Source organism: Bufo gargarizans, chromosome 2 (genome assembly GCF_014858855.1).
Source record: "Bufo gargarizans isolate SCDJY-AF-19 chromosome 2, ASM1485885v1, whole genome shotgun sequence".
Taxonomy (NCBI): Eukaryota; Metazoa; Chordata; class Amphibia; order Anura; family Bufonidae; genus Bufo; species Bufo gargarizans.
Window position 1 is genome coordinate 566,340,699 of NC_058081.1, and position 19,028 is coordinate 566,359,726.

The 19,028-nt window shown below is 41.3% G+C and overlaps 1 protein-coding gene across 1 annotated transcript; it reads left to right on the forward strand.

Moving 5' to 3' along the window:
* The first annotated feature begins 8,721 nt into the window (after positions 1 to 8,721).
* LOC122926715 (probable G-protein coupled receptor 33) lies at positions 8,722 to 14,996 on the forward strand. The gene is made up of 2 exons (XM_044278185.1): positions 8,722 to 8,800; positions 13,358 to 14,996. Exon 2 carries the CDS (start codon positions 13,361 to 13,363, stop codon positions 14,336 to 14,338), a length of 978 nt encoding a protein of 325 aa, XP_044134120.1. The 5' UTR covers positions 8,722 to 8,800; positions 13,358 to 13,360; the 3' UTR covers positions 14,339 to 14,996.
* Positions 14,997 to 19,028: the final 4,032 nt, after the last annotated feature.

The window sequence follows — 19,028 nt, forward strand, 5'->3', positions numbered from 1 at the left end:
TGATAGCTATGACAGTGGGAATAACTGAGACATGACTGGAGGATAGCTATGACTGGGCAGTTAATGTACAAGGTTACAGCCTGTTTAGAAAGGATGTCTGCCTTTATGTAAAGTCCTGTCTAAAGCCCACACTCCGGGAAGATATAAGTGAGGGACATGGACATGTGGAGTCACTGTGGGTAGAGATACATGGAGCTAAAAACAATAATAAATTACTAATAGGAGTTTACTATAAACCACCTAATATACCAGAGTCCACAGAAAATCTGCTACTAAACGAGATAGACGAGGCGGCAAATAATAATGAGGTGGTTATTATGGGGGACTTCAACTACCCAGATATAGACTGGGAAACTGAAACTTGTATATCTCATAAAGGAAACAGGTTCTTGGCAATAACCAAAGACAATTACCTCTCCCAACTGGTTCAGGACCCGACTAGAGGGACGGCCATACTGGACTTAGTATTAACCAATAGGCCTGACAGAACAACAGACGTGCAGGTCGGGGGACACCTGGGAAATAGTGACCACAAAGTAATAACCTTCCAATTATCATTCAAAAGAGCGTTTCTACAGGGAGGAACAAAAATACCAAACTTCAAAAAAGCTAAATTTAGCCAAAACTAAATGAGATAAAGTCCTCACAAATAAAAATACAGCCACAAAATGGGATATCTTTAAAAGCATCCTAAAATCTCATTGTGAGAGGTACATACCGTATGGGAATAAAGGGTTAAGGAACAAAAAGAAACCAATGTGGATAAACAGAACTGTAAAGAAAGCAATAAATGACAAAAAGAAAGCATATAAAACACTAAAACAGGAAGGTAGCACGGAAGCACTGAAAAACTATGATGAAAAAAATAGAACATGTAAAAAACAAATAAAAGCGGCCAAACTAGAGACCGAGAGATTAATTGCCAAAGAGAGTAAAACTAACCCTAAAATGTTCTTCAATTATATAAATGTTAAAAAGTATAAATCTGAAGGTGTCGGCCCGTTAAAGAGTAATGAGGGGGGGGGGGGGGAGTCGCAGAGAGCGACGAGGAGAAAGCAAAGCTGTTAAATATTTTTTTCTCCGATGTATTCACTGAGGAAATTAAACTGTCAGATGACATGCCGAATGTTGAAATAAATTCCCCATTAAAAGTGCCCTGCCTGACCCAGGAAGAAGTGCAACGGCGACTTAAAAAGATTAAAATAGACAAATCTCCAGGACCGGATGGCATACACCCCCGTATCCTAAGGGAATTAAGTAATGTCATAGCCAGACCTTTATTTCTGATATTTGCAGATTCTATGTTGACAGGAAATGTCCCACAGGATTGGCGCATGGCAAATGTGGTGCCAATATTCAAAAAGGGTCCAAAAACAGAGCCTGGAAACTATAGGCCGGTAAGTTTAACATCTGTTGTGGGTAAACTGTTTGAAGGTTTTCTGAGAGATGCTATGTTAGAGCATCTTAACGGAAATAAGCAAATAACGCCATATCAGCATGGCTTAGTGAGGGATCGGTCATGTCAAACTAATTTAATCAGTTTCTATGAGGAGGTAAGTTGACAGCGGCGAATCAATGGATGTCGTATATCTGGACTTCTCCAAAGCATTTGACACTGTACCACATAAAAAGTTAGTATAGAAAATGAGAATGCTCGGACTGGGAGAAAACGTCTGTAAGTGGGTAAGTAACTGGCTCAATGATAGAAAACAGAGGGTGGTTATTAATGGTACATACTCAGATTGGGTCACTGTCACTAGTGGAGTACCTCAGGGGTCAGTATTGGGCCCTATTCTCTTCAATATATTTATTAATGATCTTGTAGAAGGCTTGCATAGTAAAGTATCAATTTTCACAGATGACACTAAACTGTGTAAAGTAATTAACACTGAAGAGGACAGTATACTGCATATATACTACAGAGGACAGCATACTGTATATATACTACAGAGGACAGTATACTGTATATATACTACAGAGGACAGTATACTACTACAGAGGGATCTGGATAGACTGGACGCTTGGGCAGATAAGTGGCAGATGAGGTTTAACACTGACAAATGTAAAGTTATGCACATGGGAAGGAATAATGCAAGTCACCCGTACATACTAAATGGTAAAACACTGGGTAACACTGACATGGAAAAGGATCTAGGAATTTTAATAAACAGCAAACTAAGCTGCAAAAACCAATGTCAAGCAGCTGCTGCCAAAGGCCAATAAGATAATGGGTTGCATCAAAAGGGGCATAGATGCCGTGATGAGAACATAGTCCTACCACTTTACAAATCATTAGTCAGACCACACATGGAGGACTGTGTACAGTTCTGGGCTCCAGTGAACAAAGCAGACATAGCAGAGCTGGAGAGGGTCCAGAGGAGGGCAACTAAAGTAATAACTGGAATGGGGCAACTACAGTACCCTGAAAGATTATCAAAATTAGGGTTATTCACTTTAGAAAAAAGACGACTGAGAGGAGATCTAATTACTATGTATAAATATATCAGGGGTCAGTACAGAGATCTATCCCATCATCTATTCATTCCCAGGACTGTGACTGTGACGAGGGGACATCCTCTGCGTCTGGAGGAAAGAAGGTTTGTACACAAACATAGAAAAGGATTCTTTACGGTAAGAGCAGTGAGACTATGGACTCTTTACGGTAAGAGCAGTGAGACTATGGAGCTCTCTGCCTGAGGAGGTGCTGATGGGGAGTACAATAAAGGAATTCAAGAGGGGCCTGGATGTATTTCTGGAGTGTAATAATATTACAGGCTATAGCTACTAGAGAGGGGTCGTTGATCCAGGGAGTTATTCTGATGCCTGATTGGAGTCGGGAAGGAATTTTTATTCCCCTAAAGTGAGGAAAATTGGCTTCTACCTCACAGTTTTTTTTTGCCTTCCTCTGGATCAACTTGCAGGATGACAGGCCGAACTGGATGGACAAATGTCTTTTTTCGGCCTTATGTACTATGTTACTATGTTACTACCCAACTCCTCAGAAAGAGGTTCTAATCTATCTAAAGCAAGAACATGGTTTTAGATCAATTGATATCAAGGCCTGAAACTTCACCAAATGAGTTAACAACTCGTATAGTGCGGTGTTAGTATGTTGAATAAAAAACAAAACATCATTCATCAGAATATAAAGAGATACCATCTTCTATTCCCAATGTCCCAAACCCTTCAATCCCAGGATCCTGCCTAATCCTAAGAGCTAGGGGCTCAATATAGATATCAAATAATATTGGAGAGAGATATACCTTGTAAGCATCTTGTTGATGTTCAACCTCGCCTTAGGAGATCTAAAGAGAAGCCTAACCATATTTGCAAACTTAATACCAAATCCCATCTTCTCTAGCACTTTCCAGAGGAATCTCCACTTCACCCTGTCGAAGGCTTTAGAGGCGTCCAAAGACAGGATGGAGCGAGACGCCCCCTGGGAGGACTGAATATTAGCAACAAGACGATGGAGAATATAATGAGTGCCCTTACCAGGGATAAAACCGTCTTGATCAGGTTGAATAATAGATGAAATAACTTTATCCAGCCTAGTAGCAAGGATCCTTGAAAAAAGCTTGACATCCGTATTTAACAAGGAAATTGTCCCGTATGAACTAATTTCTAAAGAATCCTTACCTTTTTTTAATATTAATACTATTACAGCCTCTGTCATAGATTCCGTTAGCTTACCGTCTTCTATTGCCTCGATAAATACCTTCAGAAGATGGGGGAAAACAACCTCCCTGTATTTGCGATAGAATTCATATGGGAATCCATCACATCCTGGAGAAGAGTTTCCCACATAGGATTTCAAAGCGGCCTCCAACTCCTGAAGAGAGAGGTCGGCATCGAGAAATTCTCTCTGAGTATCAGTAAGGACTGAAAAAGAGATGGAATCCAAATATGAATCAATCGCTTCCTCTGAAACACTCTCTTCTGATTTATACAGATCAAGAAAATAGTTCGCAAATATCTCTTTAATACATTCCTGATCTTGCACAATTACACCCTGAGGGGAGCGAATACTAACTATCTCTCTTTTGGGATCCTGATTAGAGATCACCCTAGCTAGCATTTTCCCTAGGCGGCCTGATCCAGAAAAAAAATTTTTTGGCTCCTAAAAAAAGAGCCTTATCCAGAAGAAAGTCAGAAACACCCTGACTTGAACTCTGCATAAGTTCCCTTTTTTGTTCTGTACCTTTGTTGGCAAACTCTTCCATACTAGCTACCGCTGCTTCTTGGAGATCTCTTTCTTTCTTAGCATAGCCTTTCCTTAAGTTAGAGATAGTACTAATAAAAATAAAAATAAAAACTCATAAAGGCCTAAAATGCATCCCATACCAGATATGTCTTTGTTGAGTTATAACTAATTTCCACCAAAAATTCCATCTCCCGTTTAATCAGTTCATGATTATCCATTAGAAGAATCCAATGGGGATTTAATCTAAATGGAGGCCTAATAACATACTTATCATCCAACATATGAAGCTCAGTAGTAAGAGGTGAGTGGTCGGACGGAGACCTGGCCTCGTATTTCATACCTTTTAAATATTTCAAGTAATTTTTATTAATCAGGGCTAGATCTATCCTAGACATTGACCTCCCAGCTTTACTAACGGAAGAATATGCTCATTTCCCCTTCCCCACACATCCCCATATATCAACAAAACCAGATTCCTGACAAAAGCAGGAGAGAGGAGACCCTTGACCCAGAGTATAAACGTCTCTCTCCGTGGACATCCTATCTTTCTGTGGATCCATGACACTATTAAATTCCCCAGTCACAATGACAGCGCATTCAGGCCACCGATCCACAAAAGTGAATAAATAGTTAAGTACATGGAGTGAAAAAGGGGGAGGAATATAAAAAAAAGCCAAAATACACGCTTCTCCAAATAAGTTTCCATAAAGAAATCCAAATTTCCCCTGCTTACACCTCGCAGCAATGATTTTGCTACTGAGAGAAAACCATGTGATTTATGCTAAAATGAGCGCTCTGATTCCTAATATGAACGCAGAATTTGCCGGACACATCTAGATTATAAGTTATACATGCAAAGCCTCTTCAGGTATAATACTAAGGCATTATATTGGAGATATTCCAATGGACATGTCCAGACCTGTCCGGACGCACTCAGGCTGATGTCAGCAGTGAGTATATAAGGGAAGCTGGACAGATTTGGATAAAGTGATCTGTTATAGTGCTATCAGTTTTGAAACTTAAGATGGATAAACGCAAATGTTTTAACGATCCAGACAATTTCTGCTACATATGTGGCAAATACACTACTTATGATCAGCGCAAGAATCTGACAAAGCAAATGCATTTGTGCTCGTTGTGCAGAACTTCCTTGGGAACAGACAAGCTGCAGACTCTGCTGAATTAGTAGAGAACACGCTTACAGCATATGAACAACTTGGCTGCCGAATGTCATTGAAAGTGCATTTCTTACATTCCCATCTTGACTTTTTGCCACCCAATTTGGGACACGTAAGTGACGAACATGTAGAGCTGTTCCATAAAGAAATTTCTACAATGGAGAACAGGTACCAAGGCCGCTGGAATCCCATCATGATGGGAAACTACTGCTGGTTTTTGTAACAGGAAAATGTGACCGTTCGCAAACCCAAAAGCAGATGCCTGAAGCACTTTTAGCAGTACTGGGCCTTGCTCAAGTAAGACTTCTAAACTGAAAAACAAGACTTTTTTGAAATTTTTGTTATTCCATTCGATTTTCATACACTGTTTACTACGCAAACTTTGATGTAGATCAGGGAATTGTCGGAGTAAAACTAGTTCTGTTCAAAATTATTCAATGCTTTCCAAGTGCTTGATTCATTTAGGCACACTTCTGCATAGAAAAATTTTGTGACGTGTTACAACAATTCTGACTTCCGATTTGTAATCCGCACACTCGATTTAGTATAGGATAAATGGTTTTTGTCCAGTAGCAGACAAAACGTAATTTTTTTGTTGCGTGGTGTTATCGGTGGAGGAGGTCTGGCAGACAAAATCAATCCCCTTATGGATTAATACTGTTACTCCCCCTAAATAACTAGTAACGGTGGAGTGAAAAGTCTGCACAGCCCATCCCCCTTCGAGTTGAAGGATCTCCAACTCAATAAAATGGGTCTCTACTAAACTAACAATAGCTGGAAGGTACCTGCGGACCCGATCACAAACTGCCTGTCTTTTTAATTTATCTGCAAGACCACGAACATTCCAAGTCAGAATTCTAACCGACATCAATAAAAAAAAAAAGCAAACAAATCCCACTTCTTCCCCCCGCAGCATGGGAGGTGCATCAAAACCCACCCCCATCCCACACATAACCAACCTCCCCCAACTCGTGATCTTCCACCATCTTGGATAGATCTCTAAGCTAGGACCACCTCTCCTTATATCACCCCCGCCCGCCACACAAAAAGAGAAAAAAAAAATAAGGATTCAAATATTATTCTGATCCAACCAGTCCACCACGAGGTCAGGAGTGTCAAAAAAATAAGTCACACTATTGAAAATTATCCACAATTTGGCCAGTTATAGGAAGGAATAGTTAATATTCTTTTCACAGATTCTTCTCTTAACCTCAATATAACCGCGTCTTTTATCTTGAGTGTTCTTAGAGAAATCAGGAAAGAAGGACAGTCTATTTCCATTGAAAGAAACGGGGGGGGGGGGGCATTCCCTTGCCCTTCTAAGGATCATGTCCGTGTCTCAAGAAGCAAGAATCTTCGCAAGATTGAAGCTGTCTGTGTCCACCAGCCTAAATGACAGCATTTCATAGGCCAGTAGTTTAGAAATGCTGGCATTCAGGGCCAGGGATCGAGGGTGGCTAGGTGGGAATTAACGCTTTCTCTCAAATGTTTGTGAGATGGAGAGCTGAACGCTGGCGTGTGACATGGTTGAGACACTTGGTGACGGAGGTGGTGGTGTTGGTGGTACATCCCCTGTTTGCTGGGCGGCAGGTGCCAACGTTCCTCCAGAGGCGGAGGAAGAGGCCGAGGCGGCAGTAGCAGAAGAGGCCGAGGTGGCAGCAGCAGAGGAATGATGGTGACCATGGGCCATTGGGGAAGCATACAGGCTACCAGGTGATCACTTTGCTGGCACACAGACATGGCAGATAGAAGTCTAAACTGCCAGGATTAGAAGTAGCTCCATTCCCAGCAGTGGGAGCAGGATGCCAGCTGTTTAATATTCCAGAGCTGACCACATCACGTAATAGTAGATTTTTACTATGGATCCAATGCAGATTCCGTTCCAAAAAAACATGTTCTATTTGTGCTGAAACTGGCTCATGTTCAATCGGAGTCTGTGGCATTGTTCACGTGGCCGAAGAGTTTTCACATGTTGTTTTCTTGACTGCACTCGGTTATGGGCGGACACCGATGGAATACCGCGGCAGAAATCTGCTCATGTCTTACCACCATTTAGCTCTGACATTAAGGGTTTTCACTGCAAATCTCACCCCTATTAATATGGAGGAGGTATCAGGTAATGATGCAGAATTTGCTGTTGAGTTGTTGCAGCATTTTTGACAAATTCTGCAATCGTAATTTTGTGGTACATGTCAATGTACCAACAAAAGCGTCGTCTGGGGAGAGTAAGTGATGTCATTAAAGGGGTTGTCCGGGTTCAGAGCTCAACCCGGACATATCCCCATTTTCACCCAGGCAACCCCCCTGACTTGAGCATCTGAGCAGTTTATGCTCTGATGCTCTCCTTTGCCCTGTGCTAAATCGCGCATGTCAAAGGCATTTTTTGGAGTTCCGGTGACGTACAAGGCTTTCCATGGGGCTGCCAGAAGGAGGCTTCCGCCCAACAGTGAGCCCGATGATGTCACCGGGACTGATGGATGGGGCTTTAGCGCTGCCCTAGCCTGTAAAAAGGCTAGGGAAGCGCTAAAGCACGCCCATCAAAGCCGGTGACGTCACCAAACACACTGCTGGGTGGAAGCCTCTGCCTGACAGTGTGTTATTGTAAATAAAAGAGCCCTTGCCCTGCACGATCCAGCGCAGGGCAAGAGAGCGCATCGGAGCATTAAATGCTCCGATGCTAATATCAGGGGGTCTGCCTGGGTGAAACTATAGGTATGTCCGGGTTCAGTGAAAAAACTTCAGATAGGCCATCTCTTGCTCCTAGTGTTTGTTCTTTTTTAAAGGGGTTATCCCACTTTGCATTTTCATACTTACCTGCTGCCAGCGCGCCGTTCACTTCCTGGATTCTGGACTGAATGCGCACGCCGCCGCACATGCACCATGGTGACTTATTCCTGGCCAGTATAGTACAGATCCGGCGTGCACATTCGCAGCTCTGTACTATTCTGGCCAGGAAGACGTCACCATCGCTCATGCGCGGCGGTGTGCGCGTTCAGGACAGCGATCGGCCCGGCCGGGAGAAAGAAGGCGTCTTCTACGCAAGCGCGGCCACCGGGATTCAGGAGAAGAGCGGTGGCCGTAACGGGGGAGACCGAATGACAACAATGAGGTAAGTGGGGATTAATTTTCTCCTAAACGGTTGGAATTGGTTAATCAAATATATTTACAAAAATGATCACTGTCAAATCAATAACAGATTTAACAGTGATCTTTATGATGGGATAACCCCTTTAAGGTTGACCACAAACAAAAATCTAGTTTCTAAAATACGTTTTATTTTTGAGCTTTATACTTTTAGCATTTCCTGAGTTCACTCGTTTTACACATTACACAGGAAACAAATTGCAAAAACACTTGTGCGAAGAAAACACTTGGCTGAAGATATAGAAGACAGAAGAAGAAGTCCAAATATCTCCAAGTAGGGCATTATTGTATAATGTTCTGTACTCTTCTTTTATACTGCTGGCATTGTATTTAAGTTATATTATTATGTACTATGACTTAGTGTCGGTAAACTCAACAAGTTTACAGGAAGGAGACAGTTACCAGAGATCAGTTCTCTCATGAATTTCTAATGTGAGGGAGCAAGTAGTGACTTATCTGGTTCCTTGACGGTGCCAAAACTTAAAGGGGTTATCTCTTTTTTTATAAAATCTTTATTGGAGTTGGTGGTCTCTTACCCTGGGCTGAAGTCGCAGATGTTCTATTTTGTCTGTTGTTGGTTTCAGGTGGGATGTCTTGGTCCACCCTATGTGCCTTTTAGATCTTACAGGGAGTTGATAATCCCAAGGCCTCCGGTAGTTCAGACTCACAGATGGCGGTGAGGTCTCTGGCTGGGATACTTTCTGGGAGGCCAACTATGCGGAGATTACTTCGCCTTGAGCGGTTTTCGAGGTCATCTATCTTACTCCAGAATCTGGCATTTTCAGCCAGGGCTTTGGTGAGGTAGCCTGGACCGACTCGTTTTCAGCTGCCACTCTGGCCTCCAACTTGTCGCGGCTTGTGGTATGTTGTGTGGCCTCAGATTTCAAGGCGGCAAAGCACTGTGACACTGTGGAGGAGAAAGCTTCCTGCAGGTCAGGTAAAATGCAGGCAGCAACTTCCACAGCTAGATGTTTATAGTCTATGTCCAGCCTGTCTCTCTCCACATCTGTGCTAAGGTTTTCAGAGTCCATTATGACTGGGGGTTGCGAGCCTCCATCTATTTCTGTTTGCGCCACCATGTTGGTCTCTGTTGGTGCCTTGCAGGGCTTTGCAGGGTTTCTTTTAGATCTGCTCCCCATGGGTATTACGAATCAGTTCATAAACTGGTGATCGGTTATTCAAGTAGATTTTCCCGACTGCTTGTAGTGCTGGAGCAGTCAGTTTGCAGGGGATAATGTGCTTTGTGGTGCTACAAGGGACGGAGCTCCTAGCACATGCTGCCTTCTATGCTGGCGCCGGAACCGGAAGTCAGGGGTTATCTCTTAAAAAACGACTAGTTTCAGATTGGAAAACACCATCAGTCTGGGTCCTGGCACCATCGGCAAGCATCTGATTTTCCTGTGGTAGCTGTAAAAAGGCCAGTATGACATGGTGACCATTCAGATGACTAGCCATTTGTGTAATAGATGGGTGACTTGACTGCACCACAGTAGGAGCTGATCCACTGTTCTTTAATGGCTCAAAGAAGGGGACCCAAGTGGAAGCCACTCAACCAATTCAGGAGGAAGGAGGAAATCCCTCCTTTCTATGATACCTACTGTATATGCTTTAACACCTTAATGCCCAGCGCCGTTCATGTCAGGGCAGGGTCTTTAAAGTTGGCGCCCACTCCTGACCGCTGCAGGTGCCATAGCCACGGATGGCTGCCTGCTTCTTATAGCAGACAACCGTGGGTCATGTCCGCAACCGGCAGTAATGCCGATTGTGGACATTTAACCCCTTATATGCAGTGGTCAATCCTGACCAAGGGAAACACCAGAAGCGATCTCTTCCGGTGATGCTCCGGCTCCCCCGTGGGGCGATCGGAGGAGCCGGAGCGTGTATGCGGCAGCTGCTGCATAGTATTTCCTATGGAGCCCTTGCCTCTAATAGGACTCCATACGAAAGTACTAAAATCATCATAGATTCCAATTCAAGTGTCATGGAGTCTATGATAATAGCAATCTAATGATTGCATGTTATAGTTCCCTATGGGAACTACAAAAAAGTAAAAAAAAAAAGTAAAAAACAAACAAAAAAAAACATAAAAATTCAAACCCTCTTTTCCCAAAATAAAAATAAAAGAACTAAAAAAATTTAAAAAATACACATCATGGGTGTCGCGATGTGTGAAAACGCCCATAGTATAAAAATATATTCTCAATACGGCAAACAGCAAAACGGAAAAAAAACGTCCAAATGGCCGATTAGCCGTGCCCATACAGCTCCGTACACATAACTCCATAACTTCCCACTTTTTAATTTTTTTTATCAAAACGCAAGAAAAACTATACATACAAGGTATCACTGGATTCGTACATCAAACGTCATAAATAAAAATAAACGTAAAACTGTGTTTGAATTTTGCAATTTCACCTAATTTGGAATTTATTTCCCGCTTCCCACTACATCATATGCAATATTAAATGGTGGCGTTGGAAAGTACAACTTGTCCCACAGAAATCAGGCCCTCATCATGTGAACAGAAAAATAGAAAAAAGTTATGGCTCTGGGAAGGCAGGGAGAACAAAACGAAAACGCAAAAAAAAAAACACCAAAAAAACATTCGGGCCTGAAAGGGTTAATGTGACCTATGGATATGAGCTGTCTCAATGAGGCAATGCCTTTAACTTTTATAATTGTTGAGATTAACAATCGGGTCCTCAGCTTGGGGGATGAGTGTGTGCTCCGCAAACCCTTCGAATATAAATAGAATTGTACAGGAAACCACAAGCTCTGTGGTCAACTTGCTACCTTCAAATATCTGTACACCACTATCTTCATCCAGATCTCTAAGTCATTGGGAGCTGCTGAGTGAAGCTGAATCCTACATTTGTTGAGTACCATTATGGATTTAGACCCATGGAAGAGAGTTGGGTCTTCTACTGTATCCACATAATGTTAGGGTAGGGAGTCCAGTCTTAAGATTATTATGGAGGGATTTGGGGAAGCTGGAGGCGTGAGCAGAGAAAAGGCTAATGAAGTACAATCTGGATAAATGGAAGGTCATATCGTGGGTACAATTGTCCCTAAAAGGCTCAGGGATACTGGTAAACAGTAAATTTTACTTTACTAATGTGAGGCATCAGAAGAAGCATGGATGCCCATGACAAGAACATGGGGCTCATTTACTATCAAATATACAGCAGTTTTCTGTCTTATATCTGTTGCAGATTGCGGCACAAAGGTTATTTGCGCTGCAATCTACGACTTTTCCCCGCTCCTGCCAGGACTAAAAAAGAGGGTGTGAAGTGGGAGGGGAAGGGGTCGGGCCGGCATCCCCATCTCATTTATCATTTTCTACACCTGTTTTTGGTGTAGAAAATGTTCTAAATCTTCTCCAGCAAGGAAGCTGGCACAGATTTAGATGGCCGGTGGATGTGCCGAAGTTATGTCGGTCTTAAAGGGGTTCTCCATTTTCACCCCGGCAGCCCCCCTGACAGGAGCATTGGCGCAGTTCATGCTCCGATGCTCTCCTTTGCCCTGCGCTAAATTGCACAGGGCAAAGGCATTTTTTTTTTATCCGGTGACGTACCGGGGCTCTCCATGGGGCTGCCAGGAAGCCCGGTGACGTCACCGGCACTGATGGGCATGATTTAGCGCTGCCCCAGCCAGTAAAATGGATAGGGCAGCGCTAGAGCCCGTCCATCAGAGCCGGTGACATCATCGAACACACTGCCGGGCGGAAGTTTCTGCCCGGCAGTGTGTTATTGAAAACAATAGAGTCCTTGCCCTGCGCGATCTAGCGCAGTGCAAGGGAGCGCATCGGATCATGAGATGCTCCGATGCCAACATCAGGGGGGCTGCCTGGGTGAAAATAAAGGTATGTCCGTGTTCAGCCCTGAACCTGGACAACCCCTTTAATAAATGAAGCCCATAGTTTTACCGCCATACAAATCTCTATTCAGACCTGTACAAATTTATCACCCGTGGTTAAGATGGACATAGCCGAACTAGAGCGGGTGCAGAGGAGGGAGGCCAAGGTATTTAATGGAATGGATGGACTGCAGTACAAGACATGGATATTCTTTTTTTTTTTTTTAAAGAAGAAGAGGGCTTAGGAAACATCTTACCACAATTTACAAATGTATGAATGGACAGTACCAAGATCTTTCTGATTATTTTTTCTACACCTTTGCCTGTAACCATGGCAAGTGAACATCCTCTATGTCTACGGGAATGAAGGTTTCATCATTAACATAGACATTACAGAAAGAGCAATGGTACTATGTAACTCTCTGCCAAAAGAGGTTTGATTAAAGCTCAGAGTTCTCAAGAGGGTCCTTGAAAATAATAATATCTCAAGTTTTGGTAACTAGACTTCTGGAGATGGCTTGTTGATCTACTGATTTATTCTGATTAACAGATATAGAGGCCAGAAGGAATTTGTACTCTAATATCCCTCTGGTCACCATCTCATAAAGACTTTTACCTTCTTTGGGATCAGCACGGTAGGATTATAGGTTGGACAAGACTGACCTGTGTCTTTTTTCAATCCTATAAACTATATAACTAACAGGTCACTTTGTTGGGATGTTAGACTATATCCGACCCTAATGGCTCTGCGTCTGTCATCTGTTATTGAGAGCTAGATAACAAGAAGCATGAAACCTCATTGTTTCTGCAAAATGTATTTTAAAAATGATTCACATTATCCTAAAATGTCATAAATTCTGCTAATGCTTTAGCCCATTTAGTCAAAGAAACTCTTAGAAACGTACTGTACATGGTTACAACGAGCTGACAACGTTTTCATAATTATTATAATTTAACTGTTATTTATGCTTCACAGGAGATGTCACCTCAACCAACCTCGATTTTTAATATCAGTGAAATCAATGGAACAACTCACCAATTGTCCTCTTCAGCTCTCAACCTAACATCAGCCATATTCTTATTTTTGACATTTGCTTTTGGACTTGTGGTGAACACTTTGTATCTCTGGGTGCTTTGTTTCAGGATGATCAAAACAATCACAACCACATTGTTCTTCCACCTAATTTTGGCCAACCTCATGGTTACCTTTGTATTCCCCTTTGTAGCAGTCTATTTTATTATGGAATCACAATGGGTGTTTGGCTCCTTCCTTTGCAAGGTCATTAACTCATTTGTGTCACTAGGCATGTACGTGGCTGTGTTTCTACTGACCTTGATTAGTGTGGATCGTTACTGCTTGGTCTTCCACCCACATGCATACAAAAGGTACATAAACCCCCGTTTTGCTTCCATTACATGCCTTTTATTTTGGTTTTTGGCTTTCGGCCTTACAAGTCCATACTTGGTTTTCCGTCAAGTAAAATATGAGGACAACATTACCACCTGCTACAATGATTACACTCTCTCAGGAAAATTGCACGAGAGGAATGTGAAGTGGGTCTTGTTCAGCATTCGTCTGTCCATGGGCTTTTTGATTCCTTTCTCCATTATTACATTTTGTTATGTAAAAATATTCATCAAGATGAAGAGAGAACGTCTCACCAGGTCCAACAGACCTTATAGAATTATCTTAATTGCTATTCTATCGTTTTTCATCTCCTGGACACCTTACCATATCTGGTACGGGATGAGCGCTGAGAAGGATACATTTAAACAGAGTGTATTGAGATCACTGCAATTATTATCAATATGTCTGACCTGCATCAACAGTTGCTTTACTCCAGTTCTTTACTTGTTCATTGTGGAGAGTTTCAAAAACATATTCAAGAAATCTATCCTGGCCATCATTGAGCTAGTGGTCAATGAAACGTTCACCTCAACGAATCCTCCCAACTAACCCAACTGCTTGTAGCTAACCCAACTGCTATCATGTCCTATTAGCCAACCACAAGGTCATGTCCTGTCAGCCAAAGTTACTCTAGTGTCATCTGTACGTGACTACAGCCCACTATAGCTCTACTAGCACTGATGAGGAGCAATAACTCTATTTGTGGGGCATTGAGAGACTAGAGAGACAATCTTCTGTCTTCTTCAGTAGAACTTTAGTTCAGATTTTTACCAAAAAGTACTGCAATAAGAGCTTCCTACTAGCTGGATTTCCACAACCAGTACCTTCCCAGATCTATTCCTGGCTATGATTATAAGTGAGGGTTGTCATCCTTTAGATGCTAATATTTGCAGTCATCATCCTAACCAATGCTGTGTCCTCATATTTCAGTGATCGCCAATATTTGGAGAACATATTCAAGTCTAGCATGCCCTGATAGCTCATGGATGTATGCATTTCTATGACTCTCTCCTAACATCTGGGTACAGGCAGGTTTACATTGAATTCTACAGCTGAATGAAGGGAGGCACTGACTGTGCTAGGGTACTCTGCTGGTATTTACACCATTGCAAAAAATAAGTAAGTGAATCCTTTGGAATTACTCGGATTTCTAAATTGATTACTAATAAAATGTGCTCGGAAGTCACAGTTATAGATAAAGACAATGTAAATAAACTAATAACACACAAACAGTTGGACCCTTCTTGTACTTTATCAAGCGCATTGAGTAAGCATCTACAGTACAGGGAGAAAAGGAATCACCTGTCCTTCACCAATCATATCATTTGAATGCAGAGGAAAAAATCTGCAGACTGTTTGCAGCTGAGTGGAAAAAAACTCCTTTATAAGCCAACTGAAAAAATGAGTTTGCGAGCTTGTGAGTGTGTTTTCATCTATAGCGTGTTTTGTCTTTTTATCTTAAGCGTGTGACTTGAGATTGACTGATTTTAGATTCAGGAACTTTAGGGGGAACTGAATTTATTCAATTGTTTCACTACATTGTATAACTAACTTTTTGTGTGTGTAATCCCCATTAACACGATTAACAATGCAGTCTAGTGCACATCTTGTTCAATGTGTGCAGTTCTTGAGCAGCTGTTTTAAGTGTGCATATTGCTCTGTAAAATGTAAGTGAATCACACAAGTGAAAGCCCAGATCCTGGATCTAAGTGAGCAAATTGCCTTGACAATAAGGAAAGGAATTTTCTGCTCATGGAGCAGACACTCAGTGGGGCAGATAGGGGTGGGTGTGGGGGGTGCTAGTATGGAGAAGCAGAAAAGGGAGTTAGCTAGCTAGCTGAGTACGACTTATAAGGTAGGGTAGAGGGAAGAGTGCTAGGGAGGCTAGCCCTGATCTGACAAACCCCAACAAGTGCAGGTCAGTTCAGGGATGGCACTGCTACAGCAAAACACTTCCTCTACCAGTCAGGGAAATGTCAGCTCCAGTAAGCAGGGGACCGGCAGAGCAGGGCAGGCCAGACAGGTGCTGGTAGTGAGAGACTCACTAGGGGTACAGATAGAGCTATCTGTTACAACGACCAGGATCGTCAGTGTGTTGCAATCCTGGTGCTTGAGTTTGACATATCGCAGATTGGGTGGATAGATTACTGGGAGAGGCTGGTGAAGCCCCAGCGGACATGGTGCACATTGACACCAGTGACAAATTAAGAGGTAGGTGGAGGGTCCTTAAAAATTATTTAAAGGACTTTGGTCGCCAGCTCAGGGCAAGGACCTTAAATGTAGTATTGTCTGTGTAAGGAAAAAAACAGAATATGCAAAAGACAAAGAAAGTAAAACTAACCCTAAAATGTTCTTCAATTACATAAATGGTAAAAATGCTAAAACTGGAAGTGTTGGCCCTTTAAAGAGTGATGAGGGGAAAGCAAATTTATATTATATTTTTTTCTACACTGTATTCATTGACGAAAATAAACTGTCGGATAAAATGCAGAATGTCAAAGTAAACTCCCCATTAAAAGTGCCCTGTCTGACCCAGGAAGAATAAAATAGACAAATCACTGGATCGAGATGACGTACACCGGCGTATACTGAGAGAATTAAGTAATGTCGTAGACAGATGGGGTCATTTATGAAACTGGTGTAAGGTAGAACTGGTTTAGTTGCCCATAGCAAACAATTAGATTCCACCTTTCATTTTCCCAAGAAGCTATCAAAAATGAAAGGAGGAATCTGATTGTTTGCTATGGGCAACTCAGCCAGTAGTGCTTTACACCGGATAGATAAATGACTACCTCTATACTGTATTCATAGGGAGGTGTCAAAGACAGAGCCCGGAAACTATAGGCTGGTAAGTTTAACACCAGTCGTCAGTAAACGGAGGGTTTTCTAACACATTCTATTCTGGAGTATAACACCATGTCAGCATGGCTTCATGACGGATCGGTCATGTCAAACTAATTAGTATCTATTATATTGATGATATGATATATACTACAGGTGACAGTAAACTGTATATATACTACAGAGGACAGTATACTGTGTATATTCTACAGAGGACAGTATACTGTATATATACTACAGAGGACAGTATACTGTGTATATTCTACAGAGGACAGTATACTGTATATATACTACAGAGGACAGTATACTGTGTATATACTACAGAGGACAGTATACTGTATATATATACTACAGAGGACAGTATACTGTGTATATACTACAGGTGACAGTATACTGTATATATACTACAGAGGACAGTATACTGTGCATATTCTACAGAGGACAGTATACTGTATATATACTACAGAGGACAGTATACTGTGTATATACTACAGGTGACAGTATACTGTATATATACTACAGAGGACAGTATACTGTGTATATTCTACAGAGGACAGTATACTGTATATATACTACAGAGGACAGTATACTGTGTATATACTACAGAGGACAGTATACTGTATATATATACTACAGAGGACAGTATACTGTGTATATACTACAGAGGACAGTATACTGTGTATATACTACAGAGGACAGTATACTGTATATATATACTACAGAGGACAGTATACTGTGTATATTCTACAGAGGACAGTATACTGTATATATACTACAGAGGACAGTATACTGTATATATATACTACAGAGGACAGTATACTGTGTATATACTACAGGTGACAGTATACTGTATATATACTACAGAGGACAGTATACTGTGCATATTCTACAGAGGACAGTATACCTTATATATACTACAGAGGACAGTATACTGTGTATATACTACAGGTGACAGTATACTGTATATATACTACAGAGGACAGTATACTGTGTATATTCTACAGAGGACAGTATACTGTATATATACTACAGAGGACAGTATACTGTGTATATACTACAGAGGACAGTATACTGTATATATATACTACAGAGGACAGTATACTGTGTATATACTACAGAGGACAGTATACTGTGTATATACTACAGAGGACAGTATACTGTATATATACTACAGAGGACAGTATACAGTATATACTACAGAGGACAGTATACTGTGTATATACTACAGAGGACAGTATACTGTATATATACTACAGAGGACAGTATACTGTATATATACTACAGGTGACAGTATACTGTGTATATACTACAGAGGACAGTATACTGTATATATACTACAGATGACAGTATACTGTATATATACTACAGAGGACAGTATACTGTGTATATACTACAGAGGACAGTATACTGTGTATATACTACAGAGGACAGTATACTGTATATATACTACAGAGGACAGTATACTGTATATATACTACAGGTGATAGTATACTGTATATATACTTCAGAGGACAGTATAATGGATATTTACTACAGATGACAGTATACTGTATATATACTACAGCGGACAGTATACTGTGTATATACTACAGAGGACAGTATACTGTATATATACTACAGAGGACAGTATACTGTATATATACTACAGGTGACAGTATACTGTATATATACTACAGAGGACATTATACTGTGTATATAATACAGAGGACAGTATACTGCATATATACTACAGAGGACAGTATACTGTATATATACTACAGGTGATAGTATACTGTATATATACTTCAGAGGACAGTATACTGTATATATACTACAGGTGACAGTATACTGTATATATACTACAGAGGACAGTATACTGTGTATATACTACAGAGGACAGTATACTGTATATATACTACAGAGGACAGTATACTGTGTATATACTACAGAGGACAGTATACTGTATATATACTACAGAGGACAGTATACTGTGTATATACTACAGAGGACAGTATACTGTATATATACTACAGAAGACAGTATACTGTATACTACAGAGGACAGTATACTGTATATATACTACAGAGGACAGTATACTGTATATATACTACAGAGGACTGTATACTGTATATATACTACAGAGGACAGTATACGGTATATATACTACAGAGGACAGTATACTGTATACTACAGAGGACAGTATACTGTATACTACCAGGACTACAGGATGAACTATGTCATTCCACTGTTTCATGTCCTGGAACAGATACTGGTAAATCTGGCTGGTCAGGGGACAGGAGACATGGCGCCTAGAAAGATGGCGGCAGAGTTTGATACATTTGTCTGTCAAGATCTCTGTTTACAGTCAGTGAACGGGAACATCATTTATCGCAAGGATATAAAAACACCTACCAATGTG

Excerpts from the sequence above, each read along its gene's own strand:
- LOC122926715 (XM_044278185.1), top strand. The coding sequence starts at position 13,361 with ATGTCACCTCAACCAACCTCGATTTTTAATATCAGTGAAATCAATGGA.